Raw genomic sequence first — 23,826 nt, 5'->3', positions numbered from 1 at the left:
GTTGTTTGTAGTAATCTCTCATGATCCTTTGTAGTTCTGCAGTGACAGTTGTTATTTCTCCTTTTTCATTTCTAATTCTATTTATTTGAGTCTTCTCCCTTTTTTTCTTCATAAGTCTGGCTAATGTTTTATCAATTTTGTTTATCTTCTCAAAGAACCAGCTTTTAGTTTTATTGATCCTAGCTATCATTTCCTTCATTTCTTTTTCATTTATTTCTGATCTGATCTTTATGATTTCTTTCCTTCTGCTAACTTTGGGGTTTTTTGTTCTTCTTTCTCTAACTGCTTTTGGTGTAAGGTTAGGTTGTTTATTTGAGATATTTCTTGTTTTTTAAGGTAGGATTGTATTCCTATAAACTTACCTCTTAGAACTGCTTTTGCTGCAACCCATAGGTTTTGGGTCATCGTGTATTCATTTTCATTTTCATTTTTTTCTAGGTATTTTTTGATTTCCTCTTTGATTTATTCAGTGATTTCTTGGTTATTAATTAGTGTGTGGTTTAGCCTCCATGTGTTTGTATTTCTTACAGATATTTTTCCTGTAAATGATATCTAGTCTCATAGCATTGTGGTCGGAAAATATATTTGATATGATTTCAATTTTCTTAAATTTACCAAGGCTTTATTTGTGACCCAAGATATGATCTATCCTAGAGAATGTTCCATGAGCTCTTGAGAAGAATGTGTATTCTGTTGTTTTTGGATGGAATGTCCTATAAATATCAATTAAGTCCATCTTGTTTAATGTATCATTTAAAGCTTGTGTTTCCTTATTTATTTTCATTTTGGATGATCTGTCCATTGGTGAGAGTGGGGTGTTAAAGTCCCCTACTATTATTGTGTTACTGTCGATTTCCCCTTTTATGGCTGTTAGTATCTGCTTTATGTATTGAGGTGCTCCTATGTTGGGTGCATAAATATTTATAATTGTTATATCTTCTTCTTGGATTGATCCCTTGATCATTATGTAATGTCCTTTGTCTCTTGTAATAGTCTTTGTGTTAAAGTCTATTTTTTCTGATATGAGAATTGCTACTCCTGCTTTCTTCTGATTTTCATTTGCATGGAATATCTTTTTGCATCCCCTCACTTTCAGTCTGTATGTGTCCCTAGGTCTGAAGTGGATCTCTCGTAGACAGCGTATATACGGGTCTTGTTTTTGTATCCATTCAGCCAATATATATATCTTATGATGGGAGCATTTAATCCATTTACATTTAAGGTAATTAGCGATATGTACGTTCCTATTTCCATTTTCTTGTTTTGGGTTTATTTTTGTAGGTCTTTCCCTTCTCTTCTGTTTTCTGCCTAGAGAAGTTCCTTTAGCATTTGTTGTAAATCTGGTTTGGTGGTGCTGAATTCTCTTAGCTTTTGCTTGTCTGTAAAGCTTTTGATTTCTCCATCAGATCTGAATGAGATCCTTGGCTGGGTAGAGTAATGTTGGTTGTAGGTTTTACTCCTTCATCACTTTAAATATGTGCTGCCACTCCATTCTGGCTTGCAGTTTCTGCTGAAAGATCAGCTGTTAACCTTATCAGTATTCCCTTATGTGTTATTTTTCCCTTGCTTCTTTTAATATTTGTTCTTTGTATTTAATTTTTGATAGTTTGATTAATATGTGTCTTGTCCTTGAATTTATCCTGTACGGGACTCTCTGTGCTTCCTGGACTTAACTATTTCCTTTCCCATATTAGGGAAGTTTTCAACTATAATCTCTTCAAATATTTTCTCAGTCCCTTCTTTTTCTTTTCTTCTTCTGGGACCCCTATAATTCGAATGTTGGTGCATTTAATGTTGTCCCAGTGGTCTCTGAGGCTGTCCTCAATTCTTTTAATTCTTTGTTCCTTATTCTGCTCTGCAGTAGTTATTTCCACTATTTTATCTTCCAGGTCACTTATCCGTTATTCTGCCTCAGTTATTCTGCTATTGATCCCTTCTAGAGAATATTTAATTTCATTAATTGTATTGTTCATCACTGTGTTTTTGCTCTTTAGTTCTTCTAGGTCCTTTTTAAACGTTTCTTGTATTTTCTCCATTCTAGTTCCAAGATTTTGGATCATCTTTACTATCATTATTCTGAATTCTTTTTCAGGTAGACTGCCTATTTCCTCTTCATTTGTTAAGTCTGGTGGGTCTTTGCCTTGCTCCTTCATCTGCTGTGTGTTTCTCTGTCTTCTCATTTTGCTTATCTTACTGTGTTTGGGGTCTCCTTTTCACAGGCTGCAGGCTCTTAGTTCCCATTGTTTTTGGTGTCTGTCCCCAGTGGCTAAGGTTGGTTCAGTGGGTTGTGTAGGCTTCCTGGTGGAGGGGACTAGTACCTGTGTTCTGGTGGATGAAGCTGGATCTTTTCTTTCTGGTGGGCAGGACTGCATCTGGTGGTGTGTTTTAAGGTGTCTGTGGCCTTATTATGATTTTAGGCAGCCTCTGTACTAATGGATAGGCTTGTGTTCCTGTCTTGCTAGTTGTTTGGAATAGGGTGTCCAGCACTGTAGTTTGCTGGTCGTTGAGTGGAGCTGTGTCTACACTTTGAGATGGAGATCTCTGGGAGATTTTTGCCGTTTGATATTACATGGAGCTGGGAGGTCTCTTGTGGTCCAGTGTCCTGAACTTGGCTCTTGCAACCAGAGGCACAGCCCTGACACCTGGTTGGAGCACCAAGAGCCTGTCCTCCACACACCTAGAATAAAAGGGAGGAAAAAGAAAGAAGGAAAGAAGAAGATAAAATAAAATAAAGTAAAATAAAGTTATTAAAATAAAAAGTAAAAAATAATTAAGAAAAATGTTTTTTAAAATAATTAAAAGAAGAACAGACAGAACCCTAGGACAAATGGTAAAAGCAAAGCTATACAGACAAAATTACACACAGAAGCATACATATACACACTTAGAAAAAGAGAAAAAGGGGGAAAAAATGTATATATATCATTGCTCCCAAAGTCCACCTCCTCAATATGGGATGATTCATTGTCTATTCAGGTACTCTACAGATGCAGGGTACATCAAGTTGATTGTGGAGATTTAATACGCTGCTCCTGAGGCTGCTGGGAGAGATTTCCCTTTCTCCTCTTTGTTCGCACAGCTCCCAGCGTTCAGCTTTGGATTTGGACCTGCCTCTGCATGTAGGTCACCTGCGGGTGTCTGTTCTTCACTCTAACAAGATGGGGTTAAGGAAGCAGCTGATTCAGGGTCTCTGGCTCACTCAGGCCGGGGGGAGGGAGGGGTACGGATGCGGGGTGATCATGCGGTGGTAGAGACCGGCGTGACGTTACACCAGCCTGAGCCGCACCATGTGTTCTCCCAGGGAAGTTGTCCCTGAATCACAGGACCCTGACAGTGGCGGGCTGCACAGGCTCCCAGGAGGGGAGTTGTGGATAGTGACCTGTGCTTGCACACAGGCTTCTTGGTGGCTGCAGCGGCAGCCTTAGCATCTCATGCCCATCTCTGGGGTCCGCTCTGATAGTCGTGGCTCGCGCCCGTCTCTGGAGCTCCTTTAAGCAGCGCTCTTTATCCCCTCTCCTTGTGCACCTGGAAACAAAGAGGCAAGGAGAAGTCTCTTGCCTCTTTGGCAGCTCCAGACTTTTTCCCAGACTCCCTCCCAGCTAGCTGTGGTGCACTAGCCCCCTTCAGGATGTGTTCGCACAGCCAACCCCAGTCCTCTCCCTGGGATCCGACCTCTGAAGCCCGAGCCTCAGCTCCCATCCCCCGCCCGCCCCAGTGGATGAGCAGACAAGCCTCTCGGGCTGGTGAGCGCTGGTGGGAATCTCAGCTTTGCCCTCTGAACCCCCATTGTTGTGCTCTCCTCTACGGCTCCGAAGCTTCCCCCCTCCGCCATCCGCAGTCTCCACCCACGAACGGGCTTCCTAGTGTGTGGAAACCTTTCCTCCTTCACAGCTCCCTCCCACTGGTGCAGGTTCCATCCCTATTCCTTTGTCTCTATATTTTCTTTTTTCTTTTGCCCTACCCAGGTACATGGGGAGTTTCTTGCGTTTTTGGAGGTCTGAGGTCTTCTGCCAGTGTTCAGTTGGTGTTCTTTAGGAGTTGTTCCACATGTAGATGTATTTCTGATGTATTTGTGGGGACGAAGGTGATCTCCACATCTCACTCTTCTGCCATCTTGAAGCTCCTCCCCTCATTGTCTTTTGTCTCAAGGTATTTTTAGATTTCCTCTTTGAGTTCATCATTGACCTTTTTTTAATTTTTTTTGTAGCATGTTATTTAGTCTCCATGTAATAGTTTTCTTGTTTCTTTTTCTGTGGTTAATTTCTAGTTTCATGCTGTTGTGGTCAGAAAAGATGCTTGAGATAATTTCTATACTTTTAAATTTGTTGAGGCTTATTTGGTTCCCTAGTATGTGGTCAGTCCTAGAAAATGTTCCATGTGTACTTGAAAAGAATGTGTATTCTGGGGTTTTCTTTGCATGTAATGTCCTGAAAATATCAATTACATCTATCTGTTCTGCTGTATCATTTAGGATCTTTGTTGCCTTCTTGATTCTCTGTCTGCAACTATTATTGTATTCCTGTCAATTCCTCCCTTTATGTCTGTTAGTATTTTATGTATTTGGGTGCTCCTATATTAGGTGCATATATATTGACAAGTGTAAAATTCTCTTCTTGTATTGATGCTTTTATTATTATATAGTGTCCTTTATCTTTCTTTACGGCCTTTGTTTTAAAGTCTATTTTGTCTGATGTGAGTATTGCGACCCCCACTTTCTTGTTATTTCCGTTTGCATGAAATATCTTTTTCCACACGCTGACTTTCAATTTATGTGTCTCCTTTGCCCTAAAGTGGGTCTCTTGTAGGCATCATACAGTAGGCTCTTATTCTTTTATCCAGTCTGCCACTCTGTGTCTTTTGATTGGAACATTTAGTCCATTGACATTTAAGGTAATTATTGATAGTTATGTACCTATTGTCATTTTAAACCTTGTTTTCCCATTGATTTTATATTTCTTCTTTGTCCTTTTCTTTTTCCTTTTGTGGTTTGATGATTTTCTTTTTTATTATACTTAAATTCTCTTCCTTTTGGTTTTAGCCAATCTGTTGTATGTTTTTGATTTGTGGTTGCCCTGTTTTTCAAGTATGTTATCCCCTTCCTTTATCTACTTGCCTTAGACAAGTAGTCATACTGGCTCAAACACATTCTAGGAAAAAACATCTACATATTCTTACTCTCCTCCCCCACATTTTATGATTTTGTTGTCCTCTTTTACATCTTCAGGTTAATCTTTTTTGCTTTTCATTGTTGTTATCATCACTTTCACAGAGAATTTTTAAATTTTTTTTTAATCTGTGTACTGGCATATTTAAGTGATTTATTTTCCAGTTGTAATTTTCTCTTTCCTATAGATTCTTACTTCTTTTGTATTTAGAGAAGACCTTTCAATATTTCCTTTAGGATAGGTTTAGTATTGCTGTATTGTTTTAGTTTTTACTTGTCTGAGAAATTCTTTCTCTCTCCCTCTATTCAAAATGATAATCTTGCTGGATAGACGATACTAGGTTGCAGAGTTTTCCCTTTTAGGACTTTGAATATATCTTACCATTCCCTTCTGGCCTGCAACATTTCTGAGGAGAAATCAGCTGACAGCCTTATGGGGTTCCCTTGTAATTAACTCTTTGTTTTGCTCTTGCTCCCTTTAGAATCCTCTCTTTATATTTAACTTTTGCCATTTTTAATATAATATGTCTTGGTGTAGGTCTGTTTGGGTTTATCTTGCTTGGGATTCTCTGTGCTTCCTGTACTTGGATATCTGTTTCCTTCTTTAGGTTTGGGGAGTTTTCAACCATAATTTCTTTAAATACATTGTCAATCCCCTTTTCTCTTTCTTCCCCTTCTGGAATCCCTATTTTGTTTGTTTGGCATGCTTTATATTATCCTATAGGTCTCTTACATTGCTTTCTCTTTTTTTCTTTAATTTGGCTTTCTGTCTTCTGTACTGATTGAGTGATTTCCATTATTCTATCTTCCAGGTCACTTTTTTGTTCTGCATTATTCATTCTGCTATTCATTGCCTTTAGCTCAGCTTTCATCTCTGCAAATGAGTTTTCTAATTTTTCTTGGTTCCTCTTTATAATTTCTAGCTCCTTTTTACAATACTCTGTATTTTTGTCTAGGCTTTCTTAATTCCTTCAGTATTTTCATTGTCTCCTTTTTGAAATTGGTGTCTATTAGACTGAAGAGTTCTGTTTCATTTGTTCTTTCAGAGGAATACTCTTGGTCTTTTAACTGGGCGTGGTTCCTCTGTTTCTTCATTTTACTTGTATTTCTCTTACTCTGTGAGTTTAGGAGAAACAATTATCTACTGTGGTCTTGAAGGGCTATTTACATTTGGGGGCACCCCTGTGTAGCTTGTGTGGGTTTAGTATATTTGGTGTGAAGACTGTTTTTAATATGGATACATGTCGCCTTTTTCCTCAGCATGTACTGGTCATTATCCCCTTGATAGGGGTGTGCAGATGTGGTGACTGGTGCCTGGTCTTGGGATTCTCAGTGGTGGTGGTTCAGGCATGCCCCTGGAGCACACGATGGGAGTGGAGGCAGCTTGCAACCACTCCTGGTGTCTGCAAGGTTGGCAGCAGTGGCTCATGAACATTCCTGGGGTCTGAGGGGGAGGCGCAGGGGCCCACGACCACTCCTCGTGTTCGGGCAAGGGGCAGTGGCATCTCACGACAGCCCCTGAAGCCCATGCAGGCAGTGTCCTGCCCTCTGCGAGCATGTGCACAGGGGAAAAGGCTACAATCTGTGCCCAGCTCCTCCCCTCGCGCACCCCCCAAACAATGATGACTGGTCTCTAAGCAGCCCAGGCTTCCTCTGAGTACACCCCCAACCACAGTTGCACTAGATTCCAGCCCCCTTAGTCTATCTCCACACAACCAACCCCAGTCCTCTCCCCAGTTCTGATCCCTGAAGCCCAAGTTCCAGCCCCCAGCCCCCACCAGCACTGGTGGACATGCATCAGGCTGGGGAGTGCAGGGTGGCAGCAATGACCACCTGTGCAGTTCTCCCTCAGCTCTGGCTACCACAAACCAACTGCTATGCTCTCCTCTGAGGCTCTAAAGCTCACCTTCTGTCCCGGCTGATCTCCCTGCTAGTGAGGAAACTTCCCCTGGTGCAGAAACCTTTCCTCTTTCACACCTCCCTCCCAGGGGCTCAAGTCCTGACCCAATTCCTTTTTCACTTTCCTTTTTTTCTTTTTTCCTACCCAGTTACATGGAGATTTTCTTGATCTTTCAGCAGTCTGAGGTCTTCTGTCAGCATCCTGTAGATATTCTGTTAGAATTGTTCCACATGTAGATGTATTTTTGATGTATTTGTGGGAGGTGAGCTTCACATCCTACTACTATTCCATCATCTTGTTCGTTCCCTAGTTCTTTTACCCTTTATATTACCCCTTTCCTTGTTCTTCAGAGGTTTGAGATGGCAGCGCACGGAAAAACTGCCTCCAGATTCACAGGCACTGCAAAATAAAATTGGAAATCTTCATTAAAGTGTATATGGGGAGAAGTGTGATACAGTTGTGGGGGGCCATTATTTGGAGGAAGTGATAAGAAATAATGTCTCTGAGAATAAAATCGTTAGTAAAGCCATTACAGTATTTTTTGTATGCCTTTAGCAAATGAGTTGGTACTAATTTGTGTTTAGTTTACGTGCTCTGATAATGGTAGCTTGTGTTTATATAGTGATTTAAATGCTTAGAAAGTAAAATGACCATTTTCCCCTAGGAAGCTACAGAACATCAGTATTATGTACTCTGCTCAAGTCCACATTGATAATGACTAAGTAAACCAGGCTCTTATGGTTTTGGATAACAAGTCCTTGGTCTTTAGACTCCATGTACTATGTATGCCTTCAAGATAATTGTATTTACCCTCTTTGAGAGAAATCTCTATCTTCCAGTTGATGTTCTTTGGTCAAATGGACTTATTATTCATTAAAACTGAACTGTTAAGAGCCTCAATTAGTTCTCTGTTTTCTGACATTCACTGTGCCTTAAATAATGTTTTACATATTCTTAGTTTGGGGGTAGTATTATTGGTAGGACATATTTTAATTCAGTTTAGTTTAATATAACCTATCATTACCCTAAAATACGTTCTTTTAATTTTTTTTTTCCCTTTTGACTGCAGCTAGTATTGATATTTAGCAAGAAAGTAAAGGAAATAACATTTGTTGATGCTCATCATGAACTAAACATCTCCCTGAGTGATTTTTTAGGTGTAATTTAATATAATAATGTATCCCAAATAAGACATTATCTTATAATTCAACATATACTCGATAAGATATTTAGTAAATGGCTACCGTATATCAGGTATTGTGCTAGGATACGGAGATAAAAAGAGAGAGAAAACATATTTTCTGATCTTATGGGGTTCTTTTCAGTCAAGGAAAGGAGAGATAAGGCTAAAAATATTGCAGATGCTATGATGCTATGATCACAGTACATAATTCACACATTCACTCAGTAAATGATTTGCCAGGCATAGTTTTATGTGCTGGGGAAATGGTGGTGAATGAAACAAACAAAAATCTCTTCCCTCACAGAGCTGACATTCTAGTAGTTATCCTAAGGATCACAAAGGGACAATCATTTGGGTCATGGAAATGGCTATTAGGAATCTTTGGAACATCAGTTATATATCAAAATGATTGTGTGAACATTAGAAGTAAAGCTACTTTTCAATCTGTAACCTCATATCCTTGAAGTAATGCATAGGGTATGCTGTGGTGGCAGGTTTCCATTATCAGGATCCTTTCTGGAACCAGCCAGTTCCTAAAGCTGTCAATTTTGTCCACCCACACCATCATGAAAGATAAATTCATTTAAAGCTAAATAAGGTAAATCGTACAATTTGTCTCACTTGATTTAGTGGTAATGTCTTCAATTCTGTAGTGTATGTTAGATCTGAAGAGATTTTTCTTTTTTAAATGGAAGACTCTTAAGGATGTTGAACTTGCTTTTTCCATTGTTCAGTCTTTCAATTCTAGTGTCATCCAAATGTGCCTTATCCATCTTATTCTTTCCTTGTGCAAAAAGATATTTTCTGTAAGTTTTCCATATATTAAATTTGGTTAACCATAATAAGATAAACCATACTTTCATAAAATGTCATTATTATTATCATTTAAGAGGCTAGATTTTCTCAATGAGCAGAAATACCGCTTCTTGCACCCTCAAGTTTTGTTGTGAAATCAAACAAAATTACTAATGAAAACATCAAAATACCAAAACCCTGTGAACTCCTACATTGATTTTATTCATTTTGTTAATTTCAGTGAACAGAGCACTACAAAGAAGGCTCTCTCTTTGCAGCCCTCATAAAAACCATTTATTTATTTACATAGTTTTCATTTTTTATTGTATTTTTTCTAAAAATATGTTATTGAATCTACTTTGTTTATTCAGTAAACAGTAAACAATTATTGAGTGTCAGAACTATGCTGGGATATAATGAAACTGACATATAAAATCATCCCCATCAAATGAAGGTGACAGAAAATAAAGATCCCTATATGAAAGGTTAGTAATTCTATGACAGACATATTTTATACCACAGTTATAATTCTAAACTAGTTTTCATTTTCTTAGCACATAACCTCTCTACAGTGCTTCTTAAACTTTAAGATGTAAGGAATAATCTGAATAGTATGTTGAAATTGTGATTCCTGGACCCTAGAGAAATTCAGCATGTCTGGGAATCTGCATTTTCACAAAGACCAGGTGTTTTGGGAGTTGGTGACCCTTACCCTTAGACTTCATTTAAAGAAAGCGTTCCTTTGTGATGTTTCCCTTTTGCCGAAACTTTCCTAAGTGAAGGTCCCATAAGGCCTCTTTTCAATTCTCCACCTGTTTATCTTAATGCCATGCTCTCAGGATTTCCAGCTGAGATTTACCAGGTCCGTGTGCATCTCATTACCTTGACTTGAAGTAATCCTCCCTAGTGTAGTGCTGACCTTGTTGGAGTCAGTTGTACCTAGTCTGGGAATGACACCACTGACTGTCGCCTCATCCAAAGACTGCATCTAATGGTGCAGCTATCTGGAAGACGATGATGATGGAAGGGCCCCTCGTGATATGATAAAAGAATGCTTTTTAAACAAGGTATTAAGTTTGAACACCAGCTAGGAACTGCCTAACTGTAGGGGAGTACTTTACAAATATTAATCATTTAACTCTCATTAACAAATTTATAAAGCAGGTGCTATTATTATGTTCATTTCACAGATAAGGACACTAAGGCTCAGTAACTTTCCCAACATCACACAGCTACTAAGTGGTGGAGCAGGGATTTGAACTCAAGTCATCTGGCTCCAGGATCTGGTGGCTGTAATTAATATAAAATGCAGCCTTTCCCTTAGTCAAAGGAACATCCTGTGATCCTTTTGCTACCACCATTCATACCAGAATGACTTACAGTAAGTTACATAAACAGAAGGAAAAAATAAAACAACAAACAAAAATCATCTCAAAAGGAAAACAGAATATAAACATTATATAGGATAGTTTTTAGTGTATTTTCAAATCAAAGGTATATTTCAACTTCAAATTACAGGAACACTCTACAAAGTAAAAAGAGCCCAGTAGACACATAACAATATAGGCTAACATATCTCATGTTCTCAGAAGGGAAGATAACAATTCATTTTACAATTTTTTTTTCTTGAAATACAGGATACTCCATTAACAGCATGAATTTTTGTGTCAGAAAGATAAGGCTTCTAACTCTTACCTGTCATTTACTTGCTTGATGATCTGTGGCAGTTTGCTTACCTTAATTAATTCTCAGCTTCTATGAAATGGACATGCCAATACAGGGTTGGGTGAATATTAAATAAGATAATTATGTGAAGGGCTTGACAGTGCCGGGAACACTGCAGTCTCTAAACAATCAGTTCCTATTTACCGGTATTATTATTATTAGCAGTAATTAGTAGTAGTAGTAAATAAATTTAATACTTTTAGTAGAATATATTTAGCCAGAATATTTTTGGTGGAAGGATTGTAAAAGTAGTATTGATGGTGAATCTTCCTTTTGACATCATGACTATAAAATGTTTACTTTGTGCCCTTGAGATTCTCTCTTCTGAGATTGGCCCATTTATCTTTACCAGGTGATCAACCCAACACGCCTCAACTGCTAGCCCTGGCCTCACGCCTGCGGGAGAGCGCTGAACTCTTTCAATCAGATGAGATGCGTCCTGCTAATGACCCCAAGGAAAGAGCTCCCATCCGTGTGCGGATGCTGAATGAGATTCTCCAAGACATGGAGAAGAGCTTCCTGGTGCAGCGGGCACCTCCAGGGTTTTACAGGTAGGATGTCTGCTCAAAATTTGTATTTTTATGCCTCTCAATGAAATATTTGTGTTTAATGTTCAGAATGTGTACCTTCTGTGAACATAACGCTATTTTTTTAATGTGAAGAAATTATTATATCTACGATTTTTTTAACAAATTTATTTATTTATTTATGGTGGCATTGGGTCTTCATCGCTGCACACAGGCTTTCCCTAGTTGCGGCAAGCAGGGGTTACTCTTCATTGTGGTGTGCGGGCTTCTCCTTGCTTTGGCCTCTCTTGTTGCAGAGCATGGGCTCTAGGCGTGCAGGCTTCAGTAGTTGTGGCATGCGGGCTCAGTAGTTGTGGCTTGTGGGCTCTAGAGCACAGGCTCAGTAGCTGTGGTGCACAGGCTTAGTTGCTCCACGGCATGTGGGATCTTCCCGGACCAGGTCTCGAACCCGTGTCCCCTGCATTGGCAGGTGAATTCTTAACCACTGTGTTACCAGGGAAGTCCTATATCTACAATTTGAGGGGCATTCTCCTCCCCCAAAGCAAAGTTCAACTGCATAAATAGAGAATAAAGAAAACTTTATTTTTCTTTATACCTGTAAATATTGATATTATCTGTAGATGTAATTTATATCTATATGATAATGGTTTAGCAGTATCATATACAAAATGACTAAGATTTTCTTTTACAATTAAAGTCAATATGAATCAAATGTGTTATAGCTACTGAAAAACCAAATGGATTTATAGGTTGTACTGCGAGAAATATGCTTTCTTGAATGAATCAGGAGATGTCTATATTATTCTGTCCTAGTAAGTCCACTTCTAGAGCATTGGATTTAATTCTAGAAACTACATTTTAAGAGGGAGTTAAGTATGTTTAATATTCAGGGGAGACTGGAATTTACAGGAATCTTGAAACAACCAGGGGATTAGACATATTTGGTTAGAGGGTCACAATAGAGTGATTTCTGAAAACATTAACAATTTTAACAGATATTTTAATAAAACAATTTTCACATAGAACAGGGATTCAGTTTAGGCTCTTAGAGGATGATACAAATATGTACTTGTTTTTGAGGTTCCAGAAATAGTGGAAATTTAAACAAAGAGGGAAAATGGAGTTTAAAAGATAACGTTTTAAATGTTTTTTTTAATAAGTAACATTTATTGACCACTAAATATGTCTCAGGCACTATGTTAAAGACTCTCCACGCATTAATTAATTTAATCCTGGCAAAACAGCCAATGGATTAGGTACTCTTAGTGTCCCCATCTTATAGATGGAGAAACTGGTATCAGAAAGGCTATATGGCCAAAATAATAAAGCAGACTTCAGAGAATGTCCTGTCTCTCACTTTACTAAAAATGTTTTTTCTGTTTCTTTTTAAAAAATTTTTATTTTATGTTGGAGTACAGTTGATTAACAATGTTGTGTTAGTTTCAGGTGTACAGCAAAGTGATTCAGTTATACATATACATGTATTGTTCTTTTTCAAGTTCTTTACCAATTCAGGTTATTACAGAGTATTGAGCAGCATTCCCTGTGCTATACATTATGTCCTTGTTGGTTATCTATTTTAAATGTAGCAGTATGTACATGTCAATCCAAAACAACCATCTATCCCTCCCCTTGACCCTTCACCCAAGCAACCATAAGTTTGTTCTCTAAGTCTGTAAGTCTGTTTGTTTTGTAAATAAGTACATTTGTATCATTTTTTAGATTCTGCATATAAGCGATATCATATGATATTTGTCTTCCTCTGTCATATTTCACTTAGTATGATAATCTCCAGGTCCATCCATGTTGCTCCAAATATCATTATTTCATTCTCTTTAATGGATGAATAATATTCCATTGTATATATGTACCACATCTTCTTTATCCATTCCTCTGTTGATGGACATTTAAGTTGCTTCCATGTCTTGGCTATTGTAAACAGTGATGCAATGAACATGGGGTGCATGTATCCTTTCAAACTATAGTTTTCTTCAGATATATACTCAGCAGTTGGATTGTTGGATCGTATGCTGGTTCTGTTTTTAGATTCTTAAGGAACCTCCATACTGTTCTCTATAGTGGCTGTACCAAATTACATTTCCACCAACAGTGTAGGAGGGTTCCCTTTTCTCCACACCCACTCCAGCATTTATTGTATGTAGACTTTTTGATGATGGCCATTCTGACTGATGTGAGGTGATATATCATTGTTATTTTGATTTGCATTTCTCAAATAATTAGTGACGTTGAGCATCTTTTCACGTGCCTCTTGCCCACCTGAATGTCTTCTTTGGAGAAATGTCTATTTGGGTGTTCTGCCCTTTTTACTGGCTTCTTTGTTTTTTTGATATTGAGCTTCATGAGCTGTTTGTAAATTTTGGAGATTAATCCCTTATCAGTTGCATCGTCTGCAAATATTTTCTCCCTTTCTGTGGGTTGTCTTTTGTTTTATTTACGGTTTCCCTTGCTGTGCAAAAACTTTTGAGTTTAAATAGGTTCCATTTGTTTATTTTTGTTTTTGTTTCCATTATTCTGGAAGACAGATAGAAAAAAGATACTGCTGTGATTTATGTCAGAGAGTGTTCTATGTTTTCTGGTAAGAGTTTTATAGTATATGGTCTTATATTTAGGTCTTTAAACCATTTTGAATTTATTTTTGTGTATGGTGTTAAAGAATGTTCTAATTTCATTCTTTTTTTTTTTTTTTTTTACATTTAGCTGTCCAGTTCTCCAACCACCATTTATTAAAGAAATTGTTGTTTCTCCATTGTATAGTCTTGCCTCATTTGTCATAGATTGATTGACCATAGATCCTGGGTTTATTTCTGGAATTTCAATCCTATTCCATTAATCTATATTTCTGTTTTGGTGCCAGTACCATACTATTTTGATGACTGTAGCTTTGTAGTATAGTCTGAAGACAGGGAGCAAGACAGTCCAAGAACATAGTATATCTTTCCATCTGTTTGTGTCATCTTTTATTTCTTTCATTAGTGTTTTATAGTTTTTGGAGTATAGATATTTTGCCTCTTCAGGTAGGTTTATTCCTAGGTATTTTATTCTTTTGGATGTGATGGTAAAGGGGATTGTTTCTTTAATTTCTCCTTCTGTTCTTTTGTTCTTAGTGTATAGGAATGCAAGAGATTTCTGTGTATTTATTTTGCCTCCAGCAACTTTATCAGATTCATTGATGAGTTCTAGCAGTTTTCTGGTAGCATCTTTAGAATTGTCTCTGTATAATATTATGTCAACTGCAAAAGGTGACAGTTTTACTTCTTCTTTTCCAGTTTGGATTCCCTTTATTTCCTTCTCTTCTCTGATTGCTATGGCTAGGACTCCCAAAACTATATTGAATAAAAGTTGCAAGAGTGGGCATCTGTGTCTTCTTCCTGACCTTAGAGGAAATGCTTTCAACTTTTCAATATTTACTATGATGTTGGCTGTGGGTTTGTCATACATGGCCCTTATTATGTTGAGGTAGGTTCCCTCTATGCCCACCTCCTGGAGAGTTTTTATCATAAATGGGTGTTCAATTTTGTCAAAAGCTTTTTCTGCATCTACTGAGATGATCATATTATTTTTATTCTTCCATTTTTTGATGTGGTGTATCACACTGATTGATTTGCAGATATTGCAAAAGGCTTGCGTCCCTGGGATAAATCCCACTTGATCATGAAGTGTGATTCTTTTAATGTATTGTTGGATTTGGTTTGCTAGTATTTTGTTGAGGATTTTTGTGTCTGTGTTCATCAGTGATATTGGCCTGTAATTGTCTTTTTTGTGCTATCTTTGTCTGGTTTTGATATCAGGGTGATGGTGGCCTCGTAGAATGAGTTTGGGAGTATTCTGTCCTCTGTGATTTTTTTGAACAGTTTCAGGAAGATAGATGTTAACTCTTCTCTGAATGTTTGATAAAATTTGCCTGTGAAGCCATCTGGCCCTGGACTTTTGTTTGCTGGGAGTTTTTTCATCACAGTTTCAATTTCATTACTTGTGACTGGTCTGTTCATATTTTCTATTTCTTCCTGATTCAGTCTTGGGAGATTGTACCTTTCTAGGAATTTGTCCATTTCTTCCAGGTTGTCCATTGTATTGGCAAAGAGTTGCTTGTGGTAGTCTCTCCATGAGAGCCTTTGTATTTCCATGCTGTCTGTTGTAACTTCTTGTTCATTTCTAATTTTATTGATTTGTATCCTCTCCCTTTTTTTCTTGATGAGTCTGGCTAAAGGTTTATTGATTTTGTTTATCTCTTCAAAGAACCAGCTTTTAGTTTCATTGATCTTTTCTATTGTTTTCTTTGTCTCTATTGCATTTATTTCTGCTCTGATCTTTATGATTTCTTTCCTTCTACCAACTTTGGGTTTTGTTTGTTCTTCTTTTCTACTTGCTTTAGGTGTAAAGTTAGCTCGGTGGTTTATCTGAGATTTTTCTTATTTCCTGAGGTAAGATTGTATTGCTATAAACTTCCCTCTTAGAATTGCTGTTTCTGTGACCCTTAGATTTTGGATCATCGTGCTTTCATTTTCATTTGTCTCTAGGTATTTTTTGATTTCCTCTTTGATTTCTTCAGTGATCCACTGGTTGTTTAATAGCATATTGTTTAGCCTCCACATGTTTGTGGTTTTTACAGTTATTTTCTGGTAGTTGCTTTCTAATCTCATAGTTTTGTGGTTGGAAAAGATGCTTCATATGATTCAATTTTCTTAAATTTACTCAGGCTCGCTTTGTGGGCCAGCCCTTGATCAGTCCTGGAGAATGTTCCATGTGCATTTGAGAAGAATGTGTATTCTGCTGCTTTGGGATGGAATGCTCTATAAATATCAATTAACTCCAATTGGTATAATGTGTCATTCAGTGCCTGTGTTTCCTTATTAATTTTCTGTCTGGATGATCTGTCCACTGATGAAAGTGGGGTATTAAAGTCCATTATTGTGTTACTGTCAATTTCTCCTTTTATGGCTCTTAGTGTTTTCCTTACATATTGATGTGCTCCAATGTTGTGTGCATATATATTTAAAATTGTTAAAACTTTTTCTTGGATTGGTCCCTTGATTGTTATGTAGTGTCCTAGTGTCCTTCTTTGTGTGTTGTAACAGTTTATTTTAAAGCCTGTTTTTTCTAATATGAGCATTGCTATTCCAGCTCTCTTTTGATCTCTATTTGCACTAAATAACTTTACATCACCTCACTTTCAGTCTGTACGTGTCCCTAGATCTCAAGTGGGTCTCTTATAGACAGCATATATATGGGTCTTATTTTTGTATCCATTCAGCTTGTCTATGTCTTTGGGTTGGGGCATTTGATGTTTATGTTTAAGGTAATTATTGATATGTATGTTCTTACTGCCATTTTGTTAATTGTTTTGGATATGATTTTGTAGGTGTTTTTTGTTGTCTTCTCTTGTGATTTGATGCCTAACTTTAGTGTTGTGTTTGGATTCCTTTTTCTTTTGTGTGTGTATATCTATTGTAGATTTTTGGTTTGCAGTTACCAGAAGGTTTTGATATATAAGTCTATATATAAACAGATTGTTTTAAGTTGCTGTTCTTTTAATTTCAAACGCGTTTTCAATGTCCTGCATTTGTGCTCTCCTCTTCACACAATTGCTTGTTTTGATATATACGTGTGTAGATGATTTCCTACCTTTACTGTATTTTTGCCTTTACTGGTGAGCTTTTCCATTTGTAATTTTCTGTTTCTAATTATGGCCTTTTCTTTTCTGCTTAGAGAAATTCCTTTAGCATTTGTTGCAAAGCTGGTCTGTTGGTGCTGAATTCTCTTAGCTCTTTCTTATCTGTTAATCTTTCTCTTGATTTTGCTGTCAAAACTGAATGAGTGCCTTGCTGGGTAGAGTATTCTTGGTTGTAGCTTCTTCCCTTTCATTACTTTAAATATATCATGCCACTCCCTGCTTGCCTGTAGAGTTTCTGCTGAGAAATCTGCTGATAATCTTATGGGAATTCACTTGTATGTTATTTGTTGTTTTCCCTTGTTGCTTTTAATATTTTTTGTCTTTAAATTTTGTCAGTTTGACTACTAGATGTCTTGGTGTGTTCCTCCTTGAGTTTATCCTGTCTGGGACTCCCTGGGCTTCCTGGACTTGGGTGACTGTTTTCTTTCCCATGTTAGGGAAGTTTTTAACTATTACCTCTTCAAGTATTTTCTCAGTTCCCTTCTCTCTCTCTTCTCCTTCTGGGACCTCTATAATGCAAATGTTCTTGCATTTAATGTCATCCCAGAGGTCTTTTAGGAGGTCTTCATTTATTTTCATTCGTTTCTCTTTATTCTGTTCTGAGGCAGTGATTTCCACCATTCTGTCTTCCAGCTCACTTACCCATTCTTCTTCCTCAGTTATTCTGCTATTGATTCCTTCCAGTGTGTTTTTCATTTCAATTATTGTATTGCTCATCTCTGTTTGTTTGTTAATTAGTTCATCTAGGTCTTTGTTAAACATTTCTTGTATCTTCTTGATCCATGCCTCCATTCTTTTTTTGAGATCTTGGATCATCTTTACTATCATTACACTGAATTCTTTTTGGGTAGATTGCCTAGCTCCACTTCACTTCATTGTTCTTCTGGGGTTTTGTCTTGTTGCTTTGTCTGGGAGATATTTCTCTGCCATCTCATTTTGTCTAACTTTCTGTGTGATTGTGGTTTCTGTTCCACAGGCTGCCAGGTTGTAGTTGTTGCTTCTACTGTGTGCTCCCTGGTGGATGAAGCTGTCTAAGATGCTTGTGCAGGCTTCCTGCTTGTAGGGAGTGGTCCCTGCTCACTGGTGTTGTAGCTGGTTCTTTTCCCTCATGGCCAAGGACCGTGTCAAGGGGCATGTTTAGCAGGCAGCTGTTTGTTTTCCTCAGGAAGACTTTAAGCAGCCTGTCTGCTGATGAGTGGGGCTGTTTTCCTGCCCTGTTGGTTGTTTGGCCTGAGGTGTCCTAGCACTGGAGCTTACAGGCTGTTGTGTGGGACCAAGTCTTGGTGAGAAAATGGAGGCTTCCAAAAGGGCTCACACCAATGTGTACTACCCAGAACTGTCGCTGCCAGTGTCCTTGTCCCCGCAGTAAACCACAGCTGCCCCCCACATCCACAGGAGACTCTCTAATACTAGCAGGTAGGTCTGACCCAGGCTCTTATGTGGTCACTTTTTTTTTTTTCCTGGATCTGGGTATGCACAGGACCCTGCATGCACCCTCCAAGAGTGGAGTTTCTGTTTCTCCCAGTCCTATGGAATTCTTGCAATCAAACCCTGCTGGCCTTCAAAGCCAGATTCTCTGGAGGTTCCTCCTCCCATTTTCAGACCCCCAGGCTGAGAAGCCTGACATGGGGCTCAGAACTTTCACTCCTGTGGTAGAACGTCTTTGATATATTTATTTCCATTTTGCGGGTCACCCACCTGGGTGGTATGGGATTTGATTTTATTGTGATTGAACCCCTCCTACCATCTTGTTGTGACTTCTTCTTTGTATTTGGATGTTCAGTATCTTTTTTGGTAGGTTCCAGTGGTTTTTTTCAATGGTTGTTCACCAGTTAATGGTGATTTTGGTGTTTCCTTGAGAAGAGGTGAGCTCACATCCTTCTACTCTGCCATCTTGTTTGGATCACCTGTTTTAAATGTTTTATTTGGTTTTTGTATAAAGCACAAAAGATAAAAACATACACTTCTTTGTGTAACAGATGCACATATAATGTATGCGTATAACATTCAATAAAAACATGTGTGTGTATATATTTTTTGGATATATGTATGTGTACACACACACACTAGGCATATATATATTTTTTATATATATATATATATATATATATATATATAATGTCTAGTTCAGGGTTTATCATGGGAAAAGGTGGTAGACAAAGAGGTGTTGGAGAAAGAGTAAGGTAAGAAAACTATTTGGCCCAGAACTCTCTTCATAAGGGTACTTTTGCACCACATCAGTTATATGTATAATATATATATATACATACACACACACACACACACAGATAACACCCTGGACTACACATATAGTGTATGATCAAAGCTACAACTAAGACTAAAGAATTGAAACACAGGAATACAAATCTTAATTACATATGAGAAAAATTTCTAACAAGTTGTGTTCTTAAAAAAAAAAAAAGGTACTGATGAACCTAGTTTCAGGGCAGGAATAAAGAGGTAGACATAGAAAATGGACTAGAGGACATGGTGGGGGGTGAAGCTGGGGTGAAGTGAAAGTAACGTCAACATATATACACTATGGAATGTAAAATAGTTGGCTGGTGGGAAGCAGTAGCATAGCACAGAGAAATCAAAATCAGCTCGGTGCTTTGTGATGACCTAGAGGGGTGGGATATGGAAGATGGGAGGGAGGCTCAAGAGCGAGGGGATATAGGGACATGTGTATGCATATGGCTGATTTGCTTTGTTGTGCAACAGAAACTAACACAGTATTATGAAGCAATTATACTCCAATAAAGTCCTACTAAAAAAAAAAAACAGTATGATGCTTTTATAGAGTGGTGAACTCATTACCGCTGTAGGTATTAAAACAGGCTAAGTAGCCCTAAGCACCTGAATATTTGGGCTACATGAGGTTTAAGATGCCTTTTAGTACCAAAATTCTGTGATCTGACAAATCACTTGATCTCTCTACACTTTAATTTCTGCATCTATAAAATGAGATGATGGAATGAGACCCTTTTGTAATAAAAACCCTTTTCTGACTTCTGGTATTTGAGGATTTTCCTTCATGATTTTAATCTCAAATTCACATTTAAAATCTTTATTTTATATCATCTTTTTAACATTATGACTCTGTATCATAAGACTTTGGAAAACATTCATTTATCACAGCAGACACTTTTAAGGCACTTTGTAAGCCCCAGGTACTCTTGTAAGCACCAGAGAAAGGAGTCACCTTAAGTTAAAAACATCTGCCGTGATGAGGTTATATTCCAGCTGGGGGGATGGGGAAACAGAATGAACAAGGTAATTTAGTAAAATATAGTGTATGGTAGATGTAATGACTGCTAAAGAGAAAAATTAAACCACATTATTAAATCCAGCATTATTAAAAAGTCTTTATCAAAGTAGATAAATTATATTTTAGAATATATTATGTAAGTTATATTTCCTTCACATTTAGTTTATAAAAAATTCAGATATTAGTATCCTATATTAAGGACATAGTTTTATATATTATGAAATATATAAAACTTTCTCCCTTTGCCCTTTTTGGCTCTTGCACTAAATACAAGAGACCTCTCTGTGGTCTGAGTTACGTGTATAGTAAACTTTATTATTCCTTCAACGATTTACTTTATCATGCATTTGGAGTAGAAAAGAAAATATTTGTTTTCCTCTGAGTTAACAATGATTAAGCAAGTGATATTTTCTCCTGTTAATAATATGATTACAGCATACCTTGTATTCCAGTGTGCAAGGCCCAAAATGTTGATTATGATAATGTTCTAACTCATATAACAAACTTTGTAGTTGAAAGCTTATGGTTCAATATTTTGGCATTATTTTAAACTATTACTCTAATTATTGAAAAAAATACATGTTTGTTTGCATTCTTCTCCTTGGCTCTATTTTCACATATATGCCAACAATACAGATAGATTAAATACTTCATCCTGATTTATCTAACTGACCTTTATTCCAAGATTGTCATGAATTTTTACTTTATTTATTTCTGAAATATATAACAAATCATCCTACTTTATTTTTTTTCTTGGCAGAGAATTCACATTTCTAATTATTATTGACACAAAAATTTCAAAATTGCAGTAGACTTTCTACCTTCAATTCTTGGAAGCTCTTTCTTTATGGGAGAGGAAATGTTCAAAGGAAAAAAGATGAGTATGACAGGATGATATAGACTTTAGGAAGATGGAAAAGTTGATTATTTATTATGACAACTATTTGGAGAAAAGATAAAATTGTTAATTACATTGTACAAAACAACATTTGGTGAACAGTGTTCTTTTTTTTTTTTTTAATGTTAAGGAATCTTTAAAGATGTTATCCATGTAAGAATCTCACTCTTCAAACCAATGGTGTCATGACAATTCTCATCAAATATACAAGAAGGAAGTCAAATGTGATTTGCTTTTTAAGAAAGTAGTTGACAGAAGTTCACTGTATAAAGCTAAATGTTGCATTTGGAATTTGGATCATGTCTCAAAGGATACTTGCCTTAAAACAAAAAGTGTCACTGAACACTGAAATATCTTATTTTTGGAATATGTGAAAGAATTTTCCCCATTATTTGGCATCAGAAAATTCAAAGATTTCAAGTCCTATGATATTACATCTAAAACTGCCTGACTCTCATTCTCATAAATAAATCTTCATTGAACACTGCTCTGTGCCAGCATACTGATGGAAACTGGCAATATAAGATCCCTACCTTCAAGGAATTTAGCCTAACTCAAGAGGTAAAATATATAAATCATAATTCAAATAAGTTTCCAGAACACTTATGCAAAGTGCCCAATGAATGCTACAGGTAAGAAGTGCTATTGGGATTTAGTGAACAGAGAAATTATTACCTTGTGGCATTCAATAAAGAATTTATAGGAAAAGGGAGAAATTTATCTGGGCTTGAGGGAATGGTAGGATGCCCAGTAAATTAGGGAGTGCTATATAGACTGAACGTTTGTGTCCTCCCAAAATTCGTATGTTGAGATCTAATGATGATATTTGGAGGTGGGACCTTTCGGAGATAATTAGGTCATGAGGGCAGAACCCTCATTAATGGGATTAGCACTCTTATAAAAGAGACCCCTGAGAGCTCCCTCATCCCTACTGCCATGTGAGGACAGAGCCATCTATAGACCATGAAGCAAGCCTTCACCAGACGCATAATCCACCTGCACCTTGATCTTGGACTTCCCACCCTCTAGAACTGTGAGAAATAAATGTGTGTTGTTTATAAGTCAGTCACTCAGTCTACCGCATTCCGTTGTAGCAGCCCAAACTGACTAAGGCAGGGAGCATTACCACAGGAGGATAGTGTGAAGAGAGACAAAAGTAGAGGTTGTGTGTGGTGTGCTGAGGAGTGAAGCACAGGAAGTGGAATTGTTTGAATGGTTATTTAGTTAATGATTATGGAGAGGTAGGAAGGAATCAAGTTACAGAGTCCCATGAGTACTCTGTTGAGAGGTTTGGAATTTAGTTATTTTTTACACAAAAGAAGCCATGAAGAAATTTGTGTTAGATTTACCTGGTGCTCCAGATAGGGTGCCCTGGAGTTGGGAAGTCAGGGAGACTACAGGTGTAAAAATGGTATGGAATGCTGAGAACATGATTTGGCACACTGGAGTCAGGAATGAAGAACAAAGAGCAAATTTGGGAGATGGTATTAAGGAAGATTTGAAGAATTTAGCAAACAAGAGGTTCGAATCTTATTTTGGGATTTTTTTTTTTAGGGTTCGCATAGAGCTAGGCAAATGAAGCACGGTTTAGTAGTGGAAAGAGTCTCCTCTCTGCCCATTTCTCCAGCCAGTTGGTTAAGGCACTCAGTATCTCTGGTTTTCCATGTAATTGTATGATAATCTGTTGATAAAAATTTCTATCTTAAGTCCCTTCTAGCTCTAAAAATCGGATTCAATGCATATCCACTGCATTAAGCTTCACAACCTCTACAGTCAAGGGAGATTCTTCTAATCCTGAGGGAGGGGACCAAGAAAGAGCACAATGATAGACTGCAATGGTGCAATGAAAAGCTGCAAAGGGCTCCAGATGTACTGAGCTTAGTAGGCAGTGGAGAGCAGATGCAATGATATATATGATCAAGGACTATTCATGATAGTGATAGTGAAAGTGAAAGTGTGTTGAAAACTACAAAACATTGCAAAAATATTACTACTATCAAGATTCAGCAGCGTAAAATCTAAATCGTTGCCCCTGAGTAGGGAGGGGATTATGTATCAATATTTCCTTAAGTATTCTGAATGTTCTCTCTCCCTCCTTCCTTTACTGTGATTCTAATATGTACTACGCTACTGCTTCCAAGGGACTGGCATATCTGCAGATGAGATCTTGTGGCACCTGTGTTTTGTTGTTGGCTTCGTTTTAACTCCCTATAGTTATTACTGTGCAAAGGCAGAGTAAGCAGTATGACCCAGTGACCTATGCAGTCTCCACTAAAATATATATATGTAAAAAATATTTTAGGTTTAGAGAAAAATTGAGTAGAAAGCACAGAGTTCCCATATAACCCTTCACACACACATACACACACACAGTCCCCTCATCTCCCAACACATAGTTCCCCTATTATTAACATCTTACATTAGCTTAGTACGTTTGTTATAGTTGATGAGCCAATATTGACGCATTATTAACTAAAGAGTCTACAGTTTATGCTAGGGTTTACTTTTTGTTCTTTACATTCTATGGATTTTTGACAAGTGTATAATAAATAGCATGTATCCACCATTTCAGTATCACTGCCCTAAAAAATCTGTGCTCCACCTCTCCATCTTTCCCTCTCTCCTCCCTGAGCCTCTGGCCTTTTTACTATGTCCACAGTTTTGCCTTTTCTAG

General features: G+C 37.5%; 1 protein-coding gene across 1 annotated transcript in view; it reads left to right on the top strand.

Moving 5' to 3' along the window:
- NAALADL2 (N-acetylated alpha-linked acidic dipeptidase like 2) overlaps positions 1-23,826 on the top strand; it is a 1,049,119-nt gene that overhangs the window by 977,709 nt on the left and 47,584 nt on the right. The window contains exon 13 of the mRNA XM_027111590.1: positions 11,120-11,318. Coding sequence (XP_026967391.1) covers positions 11,120-11,318 — 199 coding nt within the window. The remainder of the gene's footprint in view (positions 1-11,119; positions 11,319-23,826) is intronic.

Source organism: Aethalodelphis obliquidens, unplaced genomic scaffold (genome assembly GCF_003676395.1).
Source record: "Aethalodelphis obliquidens isolate GAN/ISIS:26980383/991018 unplaced genomic scaffold, ASM367639v1 scaffold1, whole genome shotgun sequence".
Taxonomy (NCBI): Eukaryota; Metazoa; Chordata; class Mammalia; order Artiodactyla; family Delphinidae; genus Aethalodelphis; species Aethalodelphis obliquidens.
This window is presented reverse-complemented; position numbering and strand designations above follow the sequence as displayed.